We start from the raw sequence: 22,748 nt of genomic DNA, 5'->3' as shown, positions 1-22,748 counted from the left end.
CTGACTTCCTCCCAAAGAGAACAGTATGGAAAGGGGAGCAAGAGAGTCCCTTTGCAATGAAGAAAGCTGACAAATGACCTCAGCCAGGTGGCCAAGGCCAACATCAGCAGTGCCAAGTCGGCATGACGTGATGGGCAGGACACTGTCCCCGAGCCCACAGCCCTAATCTCATCGTGAGAAGAGCGGAGCCAGATCTTAGTAGACGGGTGTCCTATAATACGTCAGAAAACAGGGAGAGTGAGAACCGACCCCGGCAGAGAGCAGCTCTGGAGATGTGGTGTCTGAATGTAAAATGGTGTCCCGGAACAAGGAAAGCAAATTAGGGAAAATTTGAGGAAATCTGAATAAAGTATGGATCTATTGAGTTAATAACTAATGTATTAATATTGGTTTATTAATTGTGACAATGTACTATACATATTGTATTAGTCGGCATTCTCTAGAGAAACAGAACCAACGGGATGTGTGTGTGTGTCTGTGTACACACCCACCCACCCCACACACATGCATGTGTGGAGAGAGAGACAGAGAGAGAGAGAGAGGAGAGAGAGAGGGATCTATTTTGAGAAACTGCTCATGTGATTGCAGAGGCTTGGTAAGCCCAGAATCTGATGGGGAAGCCCAGGGGGCTGGAGGCCCTGAGAAGAGCTGACAGCGGAGCCCAGTTCCTTCTTTCTCAGGAGAGGGCTGTCTTTGTTCCCCTAACCCTTCAGCCTACTGGATGAAGCCACCGCATTGTGGAGGGTCATCTGCTTTACTCAAAGTTCACCAATTTAAATGTTAGTATCCCATCCAAAAACACCTTTGCAGAAATATCCAGAACAACATTTGACCACACGTGCGCACCATGGGCCAGTGAAGCTGACACACAGCACCGACGAAACCGTCAGGGCTGCAGATGCTGTGACTGTCGAGACCAGGGTCCCGTCTGGCCAGGTTCCACGAGAAGAGGGCTGGAGTCAAAGCTGAGCTCCCGGAGGGGCGCACACAGGGGTGGCGTGGAGGGGCGCACACAGGGGTCGCGTGGAGGGGCGCACACAGGGGTGGCGTGGAGGGGCCAGATGACCACACCCTCCACAGGATGTCTTCCCATGAATCCCAAAGCTTCAGTAAATTCTACTAAATCTACAAAGTACTCAATGGAAATGTGGTTTTTTAGATGAAAGGAAGGGGCGAAGTCATAGAATCTGGCTTAATTTTTTGGAAGTGGTCATTCAGTTTTAAACAAAATAGTGTGAAATATCAAAGGTTTTTAAAATTTTTATTTGTATTTATTTTAAGACAGGGTTTCGCCATTTCGGTCAGGCTGGTCTCTAACTCCTGACCTCAGGTGATGCACCCACCTCAGCCTCCCAAAGTTCTGGGATTACAGGCGTGAGCCACTGCGCCCGGCCGGTACTAAACCTGGCTGTGTAACACAATCATCTGGGGGTTGCTGTAACAGATTGCCAAGCCCACTCCAGTTTCTGTTTCATTTCTAACAAGATGAGGGATGCTGATACTGCTGGTCCAGGAACCACACTTTAAGAACCACTATTTTGCCAGGTGCAGTGGCTCAAGCCTGTAACCCAGCACTTTGGGAGGCCGAGGCGGGTGGATCACGAGGTCAAGAGATCGAGACCATCCTGGTCAACATGGTAAAACCCCGTCTCTACTAAAAATACAAACAATTAGCTGGGCATGGTGGTGTGTGCCTGTAATCCCAGCTACTCAGGAGGCTGAGGCAGGAGAATTGCCTGAACCCAGGAGGCGGAGGTTGCGGTGAGCCGAGATCGCGCCATTGCACTCCAGCCTGGGTAACAAGAGTGAAACTCCGTCTCAAAAAAAAAAAAAAAAAAAAAGAACCGCTATTTTATGTGAAGAAATAGATTTCTAATGCAGTAAAAAAGGATCATGCAAATGTTTTCACGCATGTGTGCTCTTCCTGGGTCTCCGATTCGAAGAGCTCCATGGAAGAGGGCTGTGCCCTCACCTGTGCCTCCTCCAGCAGCTTCTGTGGTTCCAAGTCTGGACACAGGGTGGTGCCATGTGCCCACAGGTGTCCACCGGACCTTCCAGGTGGTCCTGCCGGCTGAGGTGGCCTTGCAGCTTTCCGGGAGGGTGTGCACCATGGCTGGTCTCTCTCCCACATCCCAGGGGCATTAGGGGTATGTCCAGGGCAAGGTTGATAGGTATGTGCTGAGTGGCTGAAGAGGGTGAGGGTGAAGGTGCAGGCAACGGGACTACTTTTGGCCATCCGTGGCCTTGAGTGCACCTTCTGATGCTGCCCCTGTCCAGGATGGGCCAGGATGGGTCTGGCAGACCCTGAGTCCAGAATCCTGAATGCTCTCCAAGCCTCCGTAATCTCTTTCCTGCACCCCCACTTGGCCACCGTCTTGTTCTCTGTGGGTCACATTGTTCTTCTATTAAACGGGAGACCTGGGGGTGGCGGGGAAGAGGGTCTAGGCCTCAGGGTGGTAAGAGGAGAGGCCATCTTGGGCAGCCTTGCTGTGGGCGGGGGCCTCAGGGATCTTTAGCCACAGGGTTTGCTTTGAACAAGTGGTTCAAGCTGGGGACTAACGACAAGGCTGGGATAAGGACCGAAGCTCACTGCTGCAGGTGGGGCCCCGGAATCAGAAGCGGCGTGAGCGCAAAGGGAGGAGGACAGGTTTGTGCTTGGCAAGGTCAGAAGGGCCGTAAGACCGGTGAGGGGCAGATGGGAAGGGCTGAAGGCTGTGGCTGGCGTGGCCCTCTGGGCTTGAGGGAGGCCTGCAGAGCCTCTCCTGGAGGGCAGTGTCTCCTCCAGGCATCGCTGCTCCCACCCCTGCCAGCTCCCTCCTCTCTCCTTTCACCGGGGGCCTCACCCACCGCGAGGCTGGGCCGGCTGGCGGCTTGTTTGCAAGCCTCATATCCTGCAGCACAGTGGGCCTCTCCACTCCCCACCCGCACGCACCACCTGCACCCCCACTCCACTGAAGCCCAAAAGGGGCAGAGGTGGAGGCCTCCCTCAGGGGCAAGCCTGGGTGGTGGTGCAGCTAGTTCTTATCCGTGAAAGATGATACACCATAGGCTGGGACAGTGACCCTTGAACAAGCACTCAGGTCCACAGCCTTATCCAGAACTGGACTCCAAAGCTATAATTAAAGGTTCAGGCGGAAGGGATTATTACAGAGGAGGGGCAGAGCCCCCCACGGCCTGAGGCTGGTGTCAGGGGCCCAGCACTGCTGGAGATAACATTCGGGATTGTGTCTCTCTGGGCTGTGGTCAGATCCTGTTTGGGATGAGGCAGGAGGTTCGTGGGGGCGCAGGGAGAGCAGATGAGGGGAGGAGCAGGACCAGCAAGGCAGGCATGGTCAGAGCACTCAGGCCTTGGTGGTGAGTGGAGCCTGCTGGAGGAAACTGACTGCTGTAGACAACGGGGCTGCTGTGTGGAGGAGCAGTTGTGGAGACATGTTTGAGGCCGGACTTGGGGAGGGTGAGGAGTCCATGGGCTGCTTGTGGGAAATGGAAGTCCATGTGAGTGCCTGAGGGAAATGGAGGCTCACACTGACATTTGGCCTGAGCAGCTGGGAGGGGCTGCAGAAGGTTGAAGGAGGCACCACAAGGCCTTGGGAACTTGACCACGAGGTGGGGATAGAGGCTAGTGGTCAACAGATCCCAGCGATTGTGACTGATAAGGAGCAGCTGCGTGTTGGGCCAAGCGGACCAGAGCCAGATGAGGTCTGGAGAGGGTGGGTGGAAAGACTGAGAGGGGTCTGGGGCCATGAGGTCAGGCAGGGCCTGGATGAGGTGAAAAAAAACAGGAGCTCACAGTCCAGCAGCCAAAGAGAAAAAGGCTGGAGAAGACGCCAGAGACTTGGCCTTTGCATGTGGTGGGACAGAGGCCTTGGGGGCATGGGGCACAGGCTGCCTGGGGCAGCGCACACAGGCCCTCCCAGCGGGTGAGTTTGCACCGAGGAAAGGTGTGGGTGAAATTCTCTCCCAGAGAGCAGGGAAACAATTTTATTAATAAGTGTTTGCTGTGGGAAGGAATGAACCACTCAGTATCTGCAGAAGAAGCTGGGAGACTGTGGGCCCCAAGGGAAGGAACCCGGGGTCAGACAGAACTCCCTGCCCACAGCCAGCACTCAAAAGGCAGCCCGGCATTCTCAGAGGAACAGGCTGCCTCCTCAGACAGCACGAGCTGAGCCGAGTGGAGCTGGGCCCCCAACTCGGGGCCTCTCCGTGGTAACACATCACTTGAGAAGGTTCAGCAGCTCACCCAGGAATCCCAAAATGTGAGAATTTTATAAGAGCGCTACATGGTACTGCATGGCTGACACCCCAGATATTTAGGGCTTACTTCAAAAGCACGTCGCTTTTCCCCCTTGCATTCTCAAACCCTCGCCCTGCTCCTTTGTGGAGGTCGTTTTCCATGAAGAAATGACACCTTTCCAAAGGGAGTCACAGCTCCACACACTGCGAGTGCGTACTTGAAGTCACATCAGGGAGTGCCAGGCTGGGGCTGCTGGTCTGAGGCTGGTTGTCTTCCAGTTCCAAGCAGGTGTCCTTTCTGCAAAGCCCTGTGACAGGAGGGGACAGCTGCAGCTCCCCCTTCAGCTATAAAAAGCCCCAACACCCAAGCAAGCAGAGGACACACGGAGAGAAGGACACGCTGGGGAAACCCAGTTGGAACTCAGGAAGGAGCTCGACCCCAGAACCATGCTGAGGCTGCGCCCTGCCCCCAGGCTGCTCCAAGCCCCGCTGAGGTGTTGGGCAGTCCCCAAGGCCCACGTCTCTGCCAAGCCGGCCGAAACACCCACCTCTCCTGCGGTAAGTGACCTCCAAGGTAGCAGTGGGCAGTCCTGAGAACTCAGCCCATTCCCTGGGTTTCAAGGTGACACAGAAGTCCAGGCTGGAGAAAGGGAGGGGTGATCATAGCCCTGGGCCTTAGTCCCGCAGTGCCATGCCTATGACGGTGTCTGCAAGCCAGGAAGGGGGTCCTTGCAACCATCACCTGTAGGCCAGGCTTCCAAACGGGCAGCAGAGTCAACACTGGGGAGGGGGCTCCCAGTTCTGAGGCTCTGAACACCTGGCCAAAGACGGGTACTAGGCTGAGCTTGGAGGCTTGGTGAACCCATTGGGTTCACCTCCTTAAAAAGGAAAAGGGGGGCTGCTTTAGGGTCATGTGAAAGCACCGGGTGAAAACTGAAACCTAAGTTAACTATTTCCACTCCAGTCGAGTACGAATGTCTCTGTTTTCAGCAGAAATAAACCAAGGTCAAGAAGGTCATTTGCCCAAGGTCATACAGCTAATACCTGACCCTACACTAAGGTCCCCATCCTAGGCCAGATTTGCTCTTAAACCTCTGGGGCTAAAGCCAAAAGGAAGACTTGGTCTCCCACCTGGCATCGGATTCAGCTTTAGGAAACAGGGTGGGAGGACTGGGCCCAAGCCGACTCAGGAGGAAACTGAGTGAGGGTGAAATCTGGCTGGTGCCTCAGAACCTGGCTCTCCAGGTTCAGCCGCTGAGAACACGGGTGCACATGGGGTCTCTTCTGTGGGCACGTGCACACGCAGAGCACTGGGACTCTGAACTCGACCCAGCCTTCTGAACGGGACTGCCATTTAGAGGAAGGGCCCTGCACTTGTTCGCATGCACCTTAAAATTGTGGTTGTTTCTGCTGTTCTGTACAGCGCTGACATCATTAGTACCCCATACACTGGGAAGTTTCCTGGGTTCAGTGCACATCGTGTGAGACTTGCCCGCTCAGCATGAACTGTGGCCTTGCCAGAAGGTACACGTAGCCAGGCAGGCTCTCGGGCAGAGGGATGTCCAGCCCCACAGACGGAAGCCCAAGGCTCCTGGTCCCTCAGAGGTCGTCCTCCCTGATGAGGGCTAGAGGCTGCCAGCCATGTTGACGGCAGGGGTTTCTCACTGCTCACAACTACACAGAAATTTGAAGGCAGATGGAGATACCATGGCTAGGGGAGGGAGGGGCCAGGAGCAGTCTTTCTCCCAAATCCCAAACTGCAGGACCCGAGGGACAGAGGGCAGGCAGGCAACCACCCTTAGTGGCCCAGGCCTGAGCCCTCTACCAGCCTCGTGACCGCGTGTGTGCTTTCTCCATCAGGAGCAGGCCGTGGGGCTCTCATTCATACTCATCACCTTCCTGGGTCCTGCAGGCTGGATCTTAAGCCACCTGGAAAACTACAAGAAGCGCCCCACAGCATAAAGGCTCTAGTGTCACCGCAGGCGCAGGACTGAAAGGCAGCATTAAACTGTCCTTCCACCTACCGTTCACCCTGATTCCTTTGTATACGTGCATCTCCACTCTCAGAAGGGGCACCTTACATGCCCAGTCCCAGGGATGGCTCATGTCAGCACCGGTGCATACCAGGTCACAGATGCCGCTGGCTATTTGAGTGATGAGCAGTGATAAGGATGCGGATGCCTGAGTTGGGGCAGGTACCTGAGAGGGCTGGAGAAGAGGGCGGACACCCTGGGTCTCTCTAACAATAAAGATCGGACCAGCTTCCTTGGTGGCCCTTGGGGCTGGGTTCTGCCCTAGTCTCCTGTATGTGCAGGAAGGAGAAGGCCAAGGCTACCCCCACCAAATCCTCCCAAGGTTCCAACTCCAGGCACAGGCTTGGCCTGGAAGCTAAGCCAGGAAAACAGAGCCATGAGAAGAACAAAGCAAAGGTGTTTATTACAGGAACATTCTCACACCAATGGCAAAGATGTCCGCAGAGGTGGACGGGGAGCGGAGCTCAAGCTCGGAGCACAGACTTGAGGGCACTTCCTGCCTCGTACGCAGTTTCTCTCCCTTGTGACCTAAAACTCAGAGACCCCCACCCGCTGCAGGAGAGACCCACAAAGGAGCTTTCTGCCTGCGGCCTGGCCCCCATCAGGGACAGTCCTGTTTTTATAGCAAGAAAAGTCCGTCCTTCAGACAGGATCCCAACCCCTACCCCAGTTCAATGTAGACCATCTGACAGCCAGCTTTATCGGCTGGAGAGATGCCTCTCTCAGGTGACTTGAAGGGGACAACAGGTGGACCTCGGGGGCCCTAGGTGAGGATGTCATGGGCCTGGTGCTCTACCAGCATCTCCATGCTCTTCACATCCGTGCACCAGAACTCTAGGCGGTCCTTCATTCCCTTGATCTGAAATGCAAATCCATACACAAGGGGCATTAAGACACTCAGGGGTCACAGGCCAAGTGGCCAACACCACAGCACCTGATGAGAGCTAACTCTCTAGGGCGGCTCTAATAAAAAGGGTCTCTCAGCTAGGCAGTGTGACAAGACTGCCCGGGTTGATTCTTATCACAAGGACATTAGAAAAAACTTGCATGAAAGAAAGCAGACAAGAATTGAGGAAATCCACAGGATTACATTTCCAGCAAATGTGAGTAAGATGGATGTGAGCGCAAATCACAGAACCAGGAATGGATCTGATCGGAGCACCTATCTCAAGATTAAAAGGCAGCATGAGCACAACCAGCATATTGTCATAATAAGCTTTTAAATGCAGGGTTCAAATCTCAGGCTTGCATTAAATTAGGCTCTTAGGAAAATCCAATAGCAGTAATTCATTCTCCAAAACCTCTTGTCTAATAATGCTTTCTTCCTAAATGGCTTCCATCCAAATGAAACTAAGACAGTATAGATACAACCCCAAAACACCCACAGAGGCGAATGGGTCTCAATCACATCACCTGTTGCAAATCCAACACTCGGGGCTGCACCCAGGTCATGTGGACTCGTTTGTCCACCTCGTCTATACTGCCTTTCACCAGCCCCACCGAAAGGGCCTTCATCACCAGGAGCTCCACCTGTGCAGAGAGCAGGCTTGTGTGAGACAAGACGGCTGACACACACCCACGGACCCAGGTGGTGTCTGAAATGCGGATACTGCTTCTCCCGCCGTTTTTCACTGTCTAGGGAGCACAGTGCTCACACAGAGCCTTGACTCCAGGTGGCAGCTTTGCTACTGTAACATCCTGAGCCTAGGGACCGTACCTCATTCACGGTGATTTTAGCACTTTTGGCGATTTCTTCAAAAGTGAGTTGTCTGTGATTGGCAGGTCGTGTAAAAGTCATCTGAAAAAAAATTTATTAACTATTTAAAACTATTTTTCCAAATAAAAATGGACTGACTGATAAGGGTGTTTTGTCAATATTGGCTCTGAAAATGAAGAGAATCTTATTAGTACCCCATATACTGAAAAGTTTCCTAATATTAGACATATATCTTGTTAAGAATAAGCTTTCAATGCTTAGATAACAGCAAAAATAAGCCCTATAGGAATTTTTGAAGGTAGCCATTATTCCATTCCCAAACAAGTACTTGAGGCCACAGTTTGCCAGGGTTTACCGTGGCAAACCAGCAATGTAAGGTCCACTTCCTCAAGAACCCTAAATTCTCGTGGGAAAGACAGATGTGCACATAGACAGGAAGAGACATCAATGAGGGGGCAGCTGCACCAGGGCGAGGGGGCAGCTACTTCATTTCAACTCAGATGGTCAGAGAAGGCCTCGGGGGAGCAGTGGTGGGTGAGGGGGTGTTGTCTGAGCTAAGACCCAAGTATCGACTTACAAAAGCAGGTGGTGGCAAAGGAAAAGAAAGGTGGTGAAGAGAGTCGTACCACCACTGAAAGCTCAGGCTGAGGACAGGCTTGGAGAGCAGCGCCCTACCGGACCAAAATCTTAAACCACAGACAAAGTGGCTCCTGGGTGCTTGCTCACCTCCATGAGGCACAACAATTGAATTTTCCTCAGAAGCTGGGCTTCGTTAGCTGCTAAATCAGGCTGTAAAGTATAGAAAGACAGAACAATGTCATCCATGTTGTGCTTACCAGTTACCTAGCTGGGGCTTTGGAATTCATTCAACAGTAGACGGAACAGAAAGCAGCTAAGCAGACCCAAACATGCTACACTGCAGAATGCTGAAGCCCATGAACAACCAAGTGATCTAACTTCACTCTTAGGAAATCTAAAGAGTAGTACCTAACTGGGACACTGTTTGTCAAGGCAGGGAATTTACAAGGTGAGATCTGTATTAATGCTACAAACACCACTGGGCAGGGCCACAGGGTACGGGCATTTTAAGAAGACTGTCCTGGTCAAGGTGCTGTGGGAAGGGCATGCCCCACGGCCAGGAGGCTTTCGGGGGGTGCTGTCTGCTCAGTCAGCACAGAGCAAGTGGAGTCCCTCTGAGGAACAGCCTCCTTAAGTTCTAGAGACTTGTTTGAATCAAAAGAGCAAGTTATTAATTTATAATGAAAAATATCATTGTCATGAGAACTAGAATATACCCGTCTCCAAGGCTTGCATAATCTCTTCTTACAGTGGATCAAAATGTTACCTCGTAAGCACAGAATTAAACCAAGGAGACTTGTTTTCTTAACTCAAATAGCAATTCATATCCTGACACAGGCAGCCCAATGGAGACCTTTCTGTCACAAGTACTGGACAGGTCAAGCTCTGTAGAAAGGGCTCACTCCCACTCCAGAACAGATGCTGCCAACATGCATCTCTGAATTTTTTTCTTTAAACTGCTATAACCAGCCCTCTTCCTTTCTGAGTGGCACATTTTTTTTTTTTTCCTTTTTGAGATATCAATAAATAATCAGTCCACAGTTAGGTCTGGCTGCATCTGTGCTTTCTGCCTCTTCACAGTGCCCCATCCGTATCTACCCTGCTCTACCATGCTTGAAGTTTACAAGTTCATTTTAAACTGAGAAGTTTGAAAGTTTCAGAAAAATACAAAAATAACTGTATTTCCTACCACTGTCAACATTTTATTAATATTTACTTCTAATAACCTCATTAAAAAAGAACAAGTCCTTGTGAAGCACCTCTCACTAACTCCCACCTTCCAGAGGCTCCTTCACCCAGTGCCCGCTCTCCCCTTGCACTGAGGTGAACTGACTGTTCTCCCTGCGCCAGGCACTTGTTCCTCCTTCATCTCACCCTCTCTCCCACCCACTCATGTTGGCTTTACACACCCTTCTTTCAGTTCAGCTAACATGCTAAAATTTTCCTTCTCCTCAGCTAAGTGCACTCGTCCTGTGCCTCTTCACTCATTCCTAAGGGCACACAGACGATGACCTTAGGTCACTGTGACTTCATGGGATTTGGGACACCTTCTGAGACACCCCCTGCACCCAGCATACATGCAGGGCCCACATTCGATTCTGTTTTCCCAGAATACCCTCTCTCTTCCTCTGTAGCACTGAGTAATACTGTAGCTAACCAACCACTTAGCTCTCTGCTCCATGACAGCAAGGACTAGCCTGTCTTGGTCTCCTCTTTGCCCAGTGCCTTCCTGTGTGCGCGGCATGTAGGGAAGATGCTCAATGAACATCTGTTGTATGAGTGATAAATACACAGGGGAATAAGGGCTGGGCATCGTGGGAGTCACACCTGCTGGCCCCAGGCAGTCTTCAGAGTCTGGAACCTCTCCACATTGCCACTGTTGAAGGCGTACAGGGTGTCAATCAGCCACTGCCGGTCAGTGTTCCGCAGGGACTCCAGCACAGGGTGCATGAGCTGTGAGGACAGAGATTGTCAGCTGGTAACACTTCAGTCTCCCCTTTCCTTATTAAGGAAGCTGAGCCCAGGGTCAACTTACAAGTTCTCCAAAGTTAAAAACTCCCTCGCCGAGAAGTCCTGCTAGCCCCAGCGTGAAGGCTCTCTCCTGCTGCTCAGACACTATGGTAGCAACACAGGCCCACTTACCATCCAGTCACAATCGTCAGTCCTGTTTAGCTTTCAAAGTCTCATATAACAAAAACGTAAAAAAACCATTGTCTGTAAGGGTGTATTACAAAGCCTTGACTTTAGTCACCTCTTCTAAAGTATTGGGTTGACTTAGATTATACCAGGAACCACATACACATGGGTTTTCTGGAAAGAGCATTCATTTATTATTTTTCACCTAAATATAGGTGAATCTATCTATATTTTCAGCTGTGCCACCTCGAACCAGTTCCTTAAATCTCTTACCTGCTATGGCAAGGAATATTATCTGTTATTTATTTATTTATTTATTTATTTATGAGACGGAGTTTCACTCATGTTACCCAGGCTGGAGTGCAATGGCGCGATCTCGGCTCACCGCAACCTCTGCCTCCTGGGTTCAGGCAATTCTCCTGCCTCAGCCTCCTGAGTAGCTGGGATTACAGGCACGCGCCACCATGCCCAGCTGATTTTTTGTATTTTTAGTAGAGACGGGGTTTCACCATGTTGACCAGGATGGTCTCGATCTCTTGACCTCGTGATCCACCCGCCTCGGCCTCCCAAAGTGCTGGGATTACAGGCTTGAGCCACCGCGCTCGGCCCTGTTATTTATTTTTACGTTACCCAACCTAGCTTCTTTCAGACCAGAATTAACTTACTTTTTGTTCCTAGACAGCAAGTCCGTTACTCTCTGACCACCTCAGTTCCTTTTCCATTTTTCTTGACATATAGTAATAAAAACCGCATCAACACTGTAAGAGCTGCCGGTCTCCTTAATGACAACAGTGTTTCATGAAGAACATCTAAAATCTGCTGAAAATTTCTTTTCTGAACATATATTCCTTGCACTTTCCCCAAAACTCATTGTTTTCTTTCCACTCTTGAATCCTTGAAAGATTTAATAATTTTTCCCCATGGGTCTGGAATGCCAGTTTTCAAAACAAGGGTCTCAGCTATAGGGATTTCATGTGTCCTTCTTCCTACGGCAGGGTAGTGGGTGGGTGGGCTTAGAAAGTTTTCTTATCAAGGCACTTCCTAAAAAACCTGTGACTTGGGTAGCAGTAAGGAACTGGAGAAGGAGCAGTAAAGGAGCCAGGAGGAATTAGCCTCATTTTCACATAGATTAAATGCTGGAGACAAATACAACATAGAAAGTAAAGCTTATGTATAAAAGAAAAAAGACAAAAAAGAAAGTAAAGCTTATGTAAATCTTCCCATCTTTTCTTCAAAACAGGATGAATCCATCTGAGTTCTTTTTTTTTTTTGGTGAGACGGAGTCTTGCTCTGTCACCAGGCTGGACTGTGGTGGTGCAATCTCAGCTCACTGCAACCTCCACCTCCTGAGTTCAAGTGATTCGCCCGCCTCGGCCTCCCGAGTAACTGGGATTACAGGCAGCCACCGTCAAAGTTCGCTAAACATACATATATTTTTTGTATTTTTAGTAGAGATAGGGTTTCACCATGTTGGCCATGCTGGTCTTGAACTCCTGATGTCAGGTGATCCACCCGACTCAGCCTCCCAAAGTGCTGGGATTACAGGCGTGAGCCACCATGCCCAGACCCATCTTAGTAATAACTGAGAACTATCACCTAAAGCACCTCGTAGCTGCTATGTTTGGAGAATATGCTCCTGTGTGACGTGGACTTTAATGGCCTAGGTTACCTGGTAGATCCTTGATGTCAACACAGCCCAAAAACCGCAGAGCATCTTTGTAGTAGGACGCGTGGTTTCCGATTGTTTGATAGTATTTGCTGGAGAGATCATAGAAACGACTGTGCACTGATGTAACGCCGGGAAGGCTGTTGAGCATCTCTTCAACATCTTCAATTGTTTCCTACACAGGAAGCAAAATCATCTCTCTTTTTATGTTAAAATGTTATTTAATTTTTTTAGAGCCAGGGTCTCACTCCGTTGTCTAGGGTGGTCTTGAACTCCTGGCCTCAAGTGATTCTCCCACCTCACCCTCTGTAGTAGCTGGGATTACAAGTGCAAGCCACTGTGCTTGGCTAAGATTTTTAAAGTAATATATTGTGGGGTGAAAAGCATAAACCACAAAGACAAAGACTGATCAATGTTACTACATTAAAATGGAAAACTTCATCCAAAACACAGAAAAAAGTACAAAGCCAAGCTATAGACTGGGAAACAACACTTACAGCATATATAACCCAGGAGCAATTATGACCAAGGAAATATAAAAATGCTTACAAATCAGTCAGGAGACAAGCAACACAGTAGAAAAATGGGCAAAATACATTAATAGGCAATTGACAAATTTGGAGACACAAATAGAAATAAACCACTAGTAATTGTGAAATGCAAATTAAACCCCCAACAAGATATCATTTCACTTACATTAGATCAGCAAGAGTTAAGGAGCCTGAAACTATCAGGTGTTGGAGATATGGAGCTTCCAGAGTGCTCATATGGTACTGAGGGAGCACACCTCTGGGAAAGGCATATGCTTGTTATCTGTAGTCTCCTGGTGAGACTGCATATATCCCGGTGAGATTCTGCCCACAGACACAAGGGACCAGGCACTGAAATACTTACAGCATTATTGTTTGTGATAGTAAAATGAAAGAACCTAAATCTTTTTCTTTTTTTAAGACAGAGTCTCCCTCTGTTGTCCAGGATGGAGTGCAGTGGTGCAATCTTGGCTCACTGCAACCTCCACCTCCTGGGTTCAAGCAATTCTGTGCTTCAGCCTCCCGAGTAGCTGGGATTACAGGTGCCTGCCACCACGCCCAGCTAATTTTTGTATTTTTAGTAGATATGGGGTTTCACCATCTTGGCCAGGCTGGTCTAGAACTCCTGACCTCGTGATCTACCTCCTTAGCCTCCCAAAGTGCTGAGATTACAGGTCTGAGCTACCATGCCTGACCCTAAATCTCTTCAATAGGAGACTAGATACATACGTTGTGAAACACTTATACAATGAAGTATCACATAGGAGTAAAAGCACACTGGTTACACATATCAATATGATGACTCTGACATCTAGCATTAAGCCAATGTGAAAACACTTAAGAGTTACACACCCCTATTTTTATTTTTTTTTTTGAGACGGAGTTTCGCTCTTGTTACCCAGGCTGGAGTGCAATGGCGCAATCTCAGCTCACCGCAACCTCCGCCTCCTGGGTTCAGGCAATTCTCCTGCCTCAGTCTCCCGAGCAGCTGGGATTACAGGCACACACCACCATGCCCAGCTAATTTTTTGCATTTTTAGTGGAGATGGGGTTTCACCATGTTGACCAGGATGGTCTTGATCTCTTGACCTTGTGATCCACCTGCCTCGGCCTCCCAAAGTGCTGGGATTACAGGCGTGAGCCACCGCGCCCGGCCCACACACCCCTATTTAATGAAGCACAGGGAAATGCACGGGCATGAGAGGGAGCCTGGCTGGGGGCGAAGTGTGGTCTGAAGGACACTAGTGCCCTAGCTGCCATGCTGCTTCATTCATAAGCTGGTTAGGACACATGGATGCCTATTACAGCATTCTTTACTGTGACTTACAGGTTTCAATGTCTTAAATATTTCAAAATAAAATGCAGTAAGTATGCATATGGGTTAGGACTGAGAAACAATAAGCAATAAAAGGTATCGTTTCAGGGCAATGAGGACATGAACACTTTTAACCCTTACCCCCACTATTTTCTTTAATATGACGATTACCAAAGCAAACACAGACACACGCAGGCTCTGGTTAAACAAGGCGGACCAACCACATATGTTGGTTTCACTGCCACAGAGGGAAGATGGAGGAATAGCACATGATGTGTCAGTGGTGTGCAGGCTGACCATGGTCAGGGAGGACCCGTGTGCTTTGGACTGACTCAGGCCATGCTGGGTCATTACTAGATGGATGTGCTGTGGTAACACAGGGGAGTGTTCATTTGTTTAAGGGCAACAGGCATTACATCAGCAACTTATCCTTAAGTGGTTTTGGAAAAAAGCTACACACACACACACACACACACACACACACACAAAAGTGGAAAAAGGGTAGCAATGTGGGGACGGGCACAGTGACTCATGACTAATCCCAGCACTTTTGGAGGCTGCTGTGGGCGGATCGCTTGAGGTCTGGAGTTCAAGACCAGCCTGCCAACATGGTGAAACCCTGACTCTACTAAGAACACAAAAAAATTAGTCAGGTGTGGTGGCACATGCCTGTAATCCCAAATACTCAGGAGGCTGAGGCAGGAAAATCACTTGAACCAGAAAGGCAGAGGCTGCAGTGAGCCGAGATTGTGCCACTGCACCCCACAGACTGGGTAAACAGAGCCAGACTCCAACTCAAAAAATAGGTCTGCAATGGGAAATTTGGGTTGGGATATACGAGTTCTTTGTGTTATTTTTGCAACTTTTCTGTAATTCAAAAAATGTTTTAAAATAAACAGTAATGAAGAAAAGTAGGTTATTTTTTCCCTACAGTTTTAAATAATTTTAAACCAAAGATAAGTCTGTATTATGGTGAGCTCACCTTTGTAACCTGTAGGTCCCCAATGTTTAATTTTAGAGCTCCAATCGCTGTTTTACACAGGATCACTGCCTCATCACTACTTTTCACCTAAGACATCAAAAACAAAAATAAGAAACCTCAGAATGTGGGCAGCTACTTACACATTAACCTGACCTTGACAGCTAGAGACCCTGTGGTCTTGAAAGGTCTGGACAGTGAGCATGGACGGAAACTCTAAGTTACACACACTCTAAAAGCTATTGCTCAGATCTCACATTTACCTTCTCACGAGTCTTTTCCAGAAAAGTAAGAGCCACATTAGGATCTAGAAAAGAAAGAACAACAAAGTCAGAAGGACCACCAACAGACTGGTTTCCACCAACCACGACACCTTTAAGTAAGATAATCTTTAGGTTTTCACCATAAAGTATAATGAAAACATAGTATCTGATACAGAAAGCACAAAAGTTCAATTAACATATATTTCAAGATAATTTTAACTACCATTTGGATCTGCCCCTTTATAAAACAAAGTAAGACTCACCAGTCATCTGTCTAACGACATGAAGAATGATTTCTACCAGGGACAAAGGGTTCACCCTGAAATAAAAGCCACCAGCCTTTGAGTACCAGTGAGTATCAATATACTCATTTTCAAAGTAAAAACTGATGAAAAGGTTTTACCTGTGTTCAAATTCACTGATGAAGTTTTCATAAAGCTGTGAAACCAAAACATGGAGAGAAATTATAGGATGTCTTTTATTCTGCAAAATGAAGACCCCAAACCCTATTTTTAGTAAAGAAGCTGCATCGATGCTATCGGGTTAGGAGTGTGCAAACCACAATGCCCATCACATAGTAAGCAATGCATAAATGTTTTCAGAATGACAGATCATATTAGGGCTTATATCAATTCACATAAATGATCAACAGATTATTGGGCCAGGCACGATGGCTCACACCTGTAATCCCAGCACTTTGGGAGGCTGAGGCGGGCAGATCATCTGAGGTCAGGAGTTCAAGACCAGTTTTGCCAACATGGTGAAACCCCATCTCTACTAAATATATAAAAATTAGCCAGGTGTGGTGGCACACGCCTGTAATCCCAGCTACTTGGGAAGCTGAGGCAGGAGAATTGCCTGAACTCGGGAGGTAGAGGTTGCGGTGAGCCGAGATTGCACCACTGCACTCCAGCCTGGGCAACAGAGCAAAACCCCATTTCAAAAAAAAAAAAAAAAGAAAAAGATCAACATTATTAAGGAAAACTAGGTTTCTTCTAGCTTTGGGAATTAGACTACTGACCTATAAGAACCTCCAGAGAAATGCCTATATTCTTTCTTCCAGGTATTGTAAGTTAAATAGACTATCAGATTGAAATGCTCCCTCAGTTTCCTCCCCGTGGCTTCTGGGCTTGCTGTTTGGACCGCTGTGAAGACGGCCTGAGCTGCCGTGTGGTCCCTGGCTGACCAGGACAGGTTTACTTGCTTATTTAAATAATAATAAGACCACTATCCTGCTTATTTAAATAATAATAAGACCACTGTGGAAGGAAGGTGAATCCCCTTAAGTAAAACTGTTGAAAACCCTACAGCTAGAGATTCAAGATTTACGTTCAGCAGCTGTACTAACGTATTTCTTGAGAAAAGTAAAATGTGCTCTAGAGAATGGAATCGTGATGTCCAATACAAAGGCAGAGTCTGGGTTCAGCTCAAACAGAGAGACAGCAGCCTCTGTCTTGTACATTTCCCACCACGTAAGTCAGCAGTGTTGTGTGCAGCATAAACGACACCTAAACCAAAAACAAGGACACAAAAGACGGGAGGTGGTGACCAAAGTCTTCTACAAGGAGAGGGAAGTAAGAAAGGGAAAGGAAAGGAAAGAAGTCACCCAGTATCAGCATCAAGTATGTGGCACTGCTGTAAGAGACCCCAATGGACAGAAGCTTTTGGTTTGCATCATTTACCTTGACTGTGAACCCCTGTGCCTCCCATCTTTATCATCGAAGTTGACAGTGAAATAAATCTGTATCAGAAGTTGGCATCTCAGGCTGGGCGCGGTGGCTCACACCTGTAATCCCAGCACTTTGGGAGGCCGAGGCGGGCGGATCATGAGGTCAGGAGATCAAGACCATCCTGGCCAACATAGTGAGACCCCGTTTCTACTAAAATACAAAAATTAACTGGGTGCGGTGGCGCATGCCTGTAGTCTTAGCTACTCAGGAGGCTGAGGCAGGAGAACTGCTTGAAGCCGGGAGGCAGAGGTTGCAGTGAGCCGACATCGCGCCACTGCACTCCAGCCTGGCACCTGGTGAAGAGTGAGACTGTCTCAAAAAAAAAAAAAGAAGTTTGCATCTCACTTTTATACAGTATAAAAGAATTTTTTGGTCTTTCAATGCAGTTTTTTTTGAAGAAAGAATATTTTAAAATGGATAATGGACTGTGCAATGTCTCTATCCTCTGTGTAAACATGTTTCAGATAAATTTCTATTAGATTTGAAATACACATTTTGTTCACCAATTAAGTTAATGAAATAAAACTTAAATAAATGTTCACTAATCAAACGGAATGGAGTTCTTTCAGATTTTAGAAGGTTAAGGCTAATTATGCACCATTATCAAATTCCTTAGCCATTCAGTACTTCAGCACTCCCTCAGACTCTATCCTAGGTACTGCAACACAGACTGTGAAGACAAACAACGTGTTTTCAAGGAGCTCCTGGTGTACTGAAGACAGTCTTTAAACAAATAAATTACAATAGAATGAGTTTAAGAGCAAACTGAAAAAAAAAAAAAAAAAAAAAAAAAAACACACAGAAGGGGATCAGCCAAAGGGAGAGGCTTCAAAGCTTGTTGTAGAAGTGGCAATCCTGAGTTTCAAGGAATGAAGAGCAGTTAAGAGAGGTGGCCATTTGGTCTGGGAGAGAAAGAAGTTGAGAGAACATTCCAGACAGTAACAAATGTGCAAAAGCAAGGAAGAAAAAAAATATGTTTCAGGAGTATTTCTGAAGGACACAGACTAGACAGCACTGAAGATTGGTTTCTGTCCAGAACGCAATGCTGAACTGCTGGAGACACATGATCACATTTCTATTTTAGAAACATGCCTAGGGCAGAGAGGACAGCGGGTGAAAGAGACTGAGAGAGGCCAGTTAGAGGCTAGTACCGGCCAAAATAGGAGAGTGAGGGAGCAACAGTGGTGAGGATGGATGACAATCTGAGAGGTTTAGGGGTAACTTGAACCAGACTCACTCAGATGTGGGCTGGTCACAGAGGAGGAGAGCTGACAAGAGCTTATGGCTAGGTAACTGGGCCAAAAGAGTGCCTAGTGTGGGCACAGTAGGAGAGGGAACCTCCAAATGACCTTAACTTTGGATTAGGAGAGCCAGTAGTTCCTCTGGAATATGAAGGTAGAAAGATGAAAACATCCCTGTGGCAATTATATATTGAAATCTGGCACGCAAGAAACAGCCAACTAAATAAAATGCAATTTTTGTCCCGGCACAGGGCTCACATCTGTAACCCAGCACTTTGGGAGGCCGAGGTGGCTGGATCACTTGAGGACAGGAGTTCGAGACCAGCCTGGCCAACATGGCGAACCCCATCTCTGCTAAAACTACAAAAATTAGCCAGGCATGGTGGCACATACCTGTAATCCCAGCTACCTGGGAGGCTGAGGCATGAGAATGGCTTGAACTCAGGAGACGAAGGTTGCAGTGAGCTGAGATCCACCATCGCACTCCGGTCTAGGGAACAGAGTGAGACTCTATGCCCCTGTCCCCAAAAATAAATTAAATCGCGGCCGGGCAGTGGCTCACGCCTGTAATCCCAGCACTTTGGGAAGCCAAGGTGGGTGGCTCACCTGAGGTTAGGAATTTGAGACCAGCCTGGTCAACAGGTAAAACCCCGTCTCTACCAAAAATTCAAAAATTAGCCAGGCATGGTGGCGGGTGCCTGTAATCCCAGCTAATGTGGAGGCTGAGGCAGGAGAATCATTTGAACCTGGGAGGTGGAGGTTGCAGTGAGCCAAGACTGTGCCACTGCTCTCCAGCCTGGGCAACAAGAGCAAAACTCCATCTCAAAAATAAACAAACAAATAAATAAAATGGCATTTTAACTACAAGTGACTATTTCAAAGATATCTTCCTTATTAGAAGGAAATGTTTGAATTTTCCTGACATCTATTAATCTAAAAAATTACCTTAAAAAAGAAGCCCACTAAGTCCAGAAAGTCAAAATTATTCCTGGTGATTACAAATTCATAAATACTATCCATTTTACACTTGTGTTGGCTGGATCCCAAAAATTTTTTAAAGGTTTATTTTGTCCATGGGAAAAGTAAACTCAAATCTGCCAACCTAAATAAACATCACCTTACTGTGAGGTTTAGGAAATGTTTTTGCCATGTGTAGAAAAGTGATTTAAACATAAGAAAGCAAAGGACAGAGATAAACAATTATGAATTATCTATCATGACAATTTAGAACCTTAGGAAACAAGTATTAAAATAGGTCTCAGACCGGGCGCCGTGGCTCACGCCTATAATCCCAGCACTTTGGGAGGCTGTGGCGGGTGGATCACCCGAGTTTGGGAGTTTGAGACTAGCCTGGCCAACACTGGCGAAAGCCCGTCTCTACTAAGAAATACAAAAACTAGCCGGATGTGTTGGTGGGCACCTGTAATCCCAGCTACTTGAAGGCTGAGGCAGAAGAGTTGCTTGAACTTGGCAGGTGGAGGGCGCAGTGAGCCAAGATTGTGCCACTGCACTCCAGCCTGGACGACAAGAGCAAAACTCCGTCTCAAAACAAAACAAAACCCAAAAAGACAAGTCTTATTTATCATTTTCCCACGTAATCTGAAAGATAGAATATTCAGCAAAATCTCCAGGTTTAAAGATGGTTTTAAGTTCCTTTGAGTAGTAAAATGTGAAATTGATGGCTATAAACCACAAGAAAATCTTATAAGCCCAGGTGGTGGGGTAGTAAGGTGGTAAGCTCTATGGTCAGCATATAAAAGTAATGTATTCAGGAGAAATAACTCGAGATGTAATTATAAGCTAGCTATCAGTTACGACGCTGGTACGAATCTGATTCATTCAGAATCAGAGAAAGGCATCACAGAGCAAGATGTAAGGAAAAGCTTCCAAGAGGAGGCTATCAGTGAGCAAATTTGTGGGAATGTGTTAGGGGATCTGGGGAAGGCTGGAAAGAAAAGTGTAAATATATTTTTCCTGTTGAAAAAATTCTAAAAGTAGGGCTCTCCCTCTAAGCCACCTACCCTCAACCCAAGTAGAAAAGGTGCTTCATCTGCCACACTACCCAGGACAGAGTGTCTGGACAAGCAAGCAGCCTGTGGCTGAAGGAAGGGGTCTAAGATTCCTACAGACAGAAATCTTCCTCATACCTTACCCCACCCTCCAACTGGGTCTGAACTTTCTACTGAAAGCAGAGTACTAAAAGAAGCCTACGAACAATAAGATACTCAGGTGTGCTGTAAGATAGCACTTCATGCTAGAATTTTAGAAAACGCCAGAATGTCAGCATTTGAATCCTCTTCTGCCACTTATCAGCAGTGACCCATGGTAAGTTATTAAAGTTTTATGTTTGCTTCCACATCAGAAAAGTGAGATAAAGTAGTATTTATTGGCCAATGTTGTTATGAAGGCTATGTGAAGCACTCAGATCAGTACCTGACATGAAGTGACTGCTGAAGTTGTAGCTTATTACTATTACCAGCATAAAGCCAATCTTATTTTAAAAAGTCCTTTAGCACATTCATATAATCTGATGTGGCATGGCCAATTATTTACCTTAATGAGACCATCTCCTTGGGCAAAGCACGGATCTTGCACAAAATCAAGCACCTGAAGTGTCAGCTGATGCCACAACCTGAAAAACATACAGCACTGAAGACCTCTAAACTAATACCAGTCACAGACACCTTCAGCCTTGATGGTCTTATCAAGTCACAAATACAGTTTGAGTATCTCTAATCCGAAACTTTAAATCTGAAATGCTCCAAAATCCAAAACTTTTTGATCAGCAACATAAGGCTCAAATGAAATGATCACTGGAGTATTTCAGATTTCTGAATTATGGGTACTGAACAGGTAAGTTTATATCACAAACATTCCAAAATTCGAAAAAATACTAAACCCAAAAATCTTTTGCCCCAATTCGTTTCATCTCTCTTTTTTTTTTTTTTTTTTGAGACGGAGTCTTGCTCTGGTGCCCAGGCTTGAGTGCAGTGGTGCCATCTCAGCTCACTGCAACCTCCGTCTCCCAGATTCAAATGATTCTTCTGCCTCAGTGTCCCAAGTAGCTGGGATTTCAGGCATGAGCCACTCGTCTGGCTGCCCCAGTGCATTTCTGATAACGGATGCTAAATCCATGCTATCCAGCCTCTACTGTGTAAAGAATGCTAAAGCAGATGTGACAGACCCGAGTTCTTTTCCTGCCTCTGCTACCCAGTGGTTGTGTCACTTTGAGATCTCTCAACTTCTCTAAGACTCAGTTTCCCCAGGTATGAAATGGAGAACATTGTTCTACATTACCTCCAAGAATTATTGTGAGGTTTGACTGGTAACAAGAACTTTGGAATCATACATATCTAACCTGAGATTCTGGCTCTTCTACCTATTAGCTAGGGAAAGCAATTAAAATGAGCTTCGGTTTCCTCATCTGTGAAAAGGATGAATGAAAGATTAAATAAGCTAATATATAAAACCTCCAGGACAGTGACATAGCGCTTCCCCAAAACCCAAAGGCAAGTATTTAATAACGCAGATAAAATGCTTTGAAAATTACCAAGTGCTGTCTAACACAAACCATTATTTGACAAACACTAATTTGCTCTCAAAAACGAACAGCAGAAGGCTGCTGAATGCTAAACATCATCAAAGCATGTATGCAACATCGACGTGAAACGTATTATATTAAATGCTAGGGTTGTTAACAGGGAGGTTATCACCATTTTCTATGGAGTAGCTCCAGCCCAATGCCAGCAACTTAGTCTATTCATTTTAAAATGAGGTTAGTGCTTAGTAACAATTTTTGTGCAATTCATCCTGTTTCTAAACAAACCTAAACTTTAATACCTTTCTGGGGGCACAAAGCCTAGTGGGGACAATGGGAGAGGGTAAGTGGTTGCACAGGGTGCAACCAGCTGCAGAATGAATAGGGAAGACAGCAAAGCTGCACTAGCCTCTGGCCATCAGCTCCAGACCATGAGGAAGATAACTGCAGATACAGTCACACTATGACAAGCCCAAGGATGAATCACCAAGATCTGTTTCCCAAAGTGGGTGGCAACCTGGCCCTCAAAGCGTGTTTGCTTGTTTCACTGGAATCCAGAGCTAACATCAAAGGCCACCCCTGAACTTTTCAGTAAGACCCAAGGTAGAGGAGTTCAGAAGCCTCCGTCCCAGGCCTTCGTTAAGGAAGCAGTGAATCTCAGACCCGAATAAACACCCTGGCTACAGCTCTTCGCCCTCGTGGTCTGTCATCCCTCTCACTCCTCGACCCTGCCCCTCGGGGTTCCGCAGCAGACTCGCCGGCACAGCTGGCCCTCCCCCGTCCCCCCC

At 47.3% G+C, this 22,748-nt stretch overlaps 1 protein-coding gene across 2 annotated transcripts in view; it reads right to left on the bottom strand.

Annotated features, from left to right (window-relative positions):
• Positions 1-6,646: 6,646 nt before the first annotated feature.
• PSMD13 (proteasome 26S subunit, non-ATPase 13) overlaps positions 6,647-22,748 on the bottom strand; it is a 16,843-nt gene continuing 741 nt past the window's right edge. Inside the window, exons 2-13 of one of the 2 annotated variants that reach the window (XM_032271468.1) lie at positions 20,976-21,054; positions 15,855-15,889; positions 15,715-15,770; positions 15,452-15,495; positions 15,192-15,278; positions 12,368-12,539; positions 10,598-10,677; positions 10,390-10,515; positions 8,710-8,772; positions 7,984-8,064; positions 7,680-7,796; positions 6,647-7,125 (exon numbers count right to left, since the gene is read on the bottom strand). In XM_032271468.1, the coding sequence (XP_032127359.1) occupies positions 7,030-7,125; positions 7,680-7,796; positions 7,984-8,064; positions 8,710-8,772; positions 10,390-10,515; positions 10,598-10,677; positions 12,368-12,539; positions 15,192-15,278; positions 15,452-15,495; positions 15,715-15,770; positions 15,855-15,889; positions 20,976-21,054 (1,036 nt within the window). In that variant the 3' untranslated portion in view covers positions 6,647-7,029. The remainder of the gene's footprint in view (positions 7,126-7,679; positions 7,797-7,983; positions 8,065-8,709; positions 8,773-10,389; positions 10,516-10,597; positions 10,678-12,367; positions 12,540-15,191; positions 15,279-15,451; positions 15,496-15,714; positions 15,771-15,854; positions 15,890-20,975; positions 21,055-22,748) is intronic. The other variant, XM_032271469.1, reaches the window with a different exon arrangement.

Source organism: Sapajus apella, unplaced genomic scaffold, assembly GCF_009761245.1.
Source record: "Sapajus apella isolate SASKATOON/1434 unplaced genomic scaffold, GSC_monkey_1.0 scaffold234, whole genome shotgun sequence".
Taxonomy (NCBI): Eukaryota; Metazoa; Chordata; class Mammalia; order Primates; family Cebidae; genus Sapajus; species Sapajus apella.
This window is presented reverse-complemented; position numbering and strand designations above follow the sequence as displayed.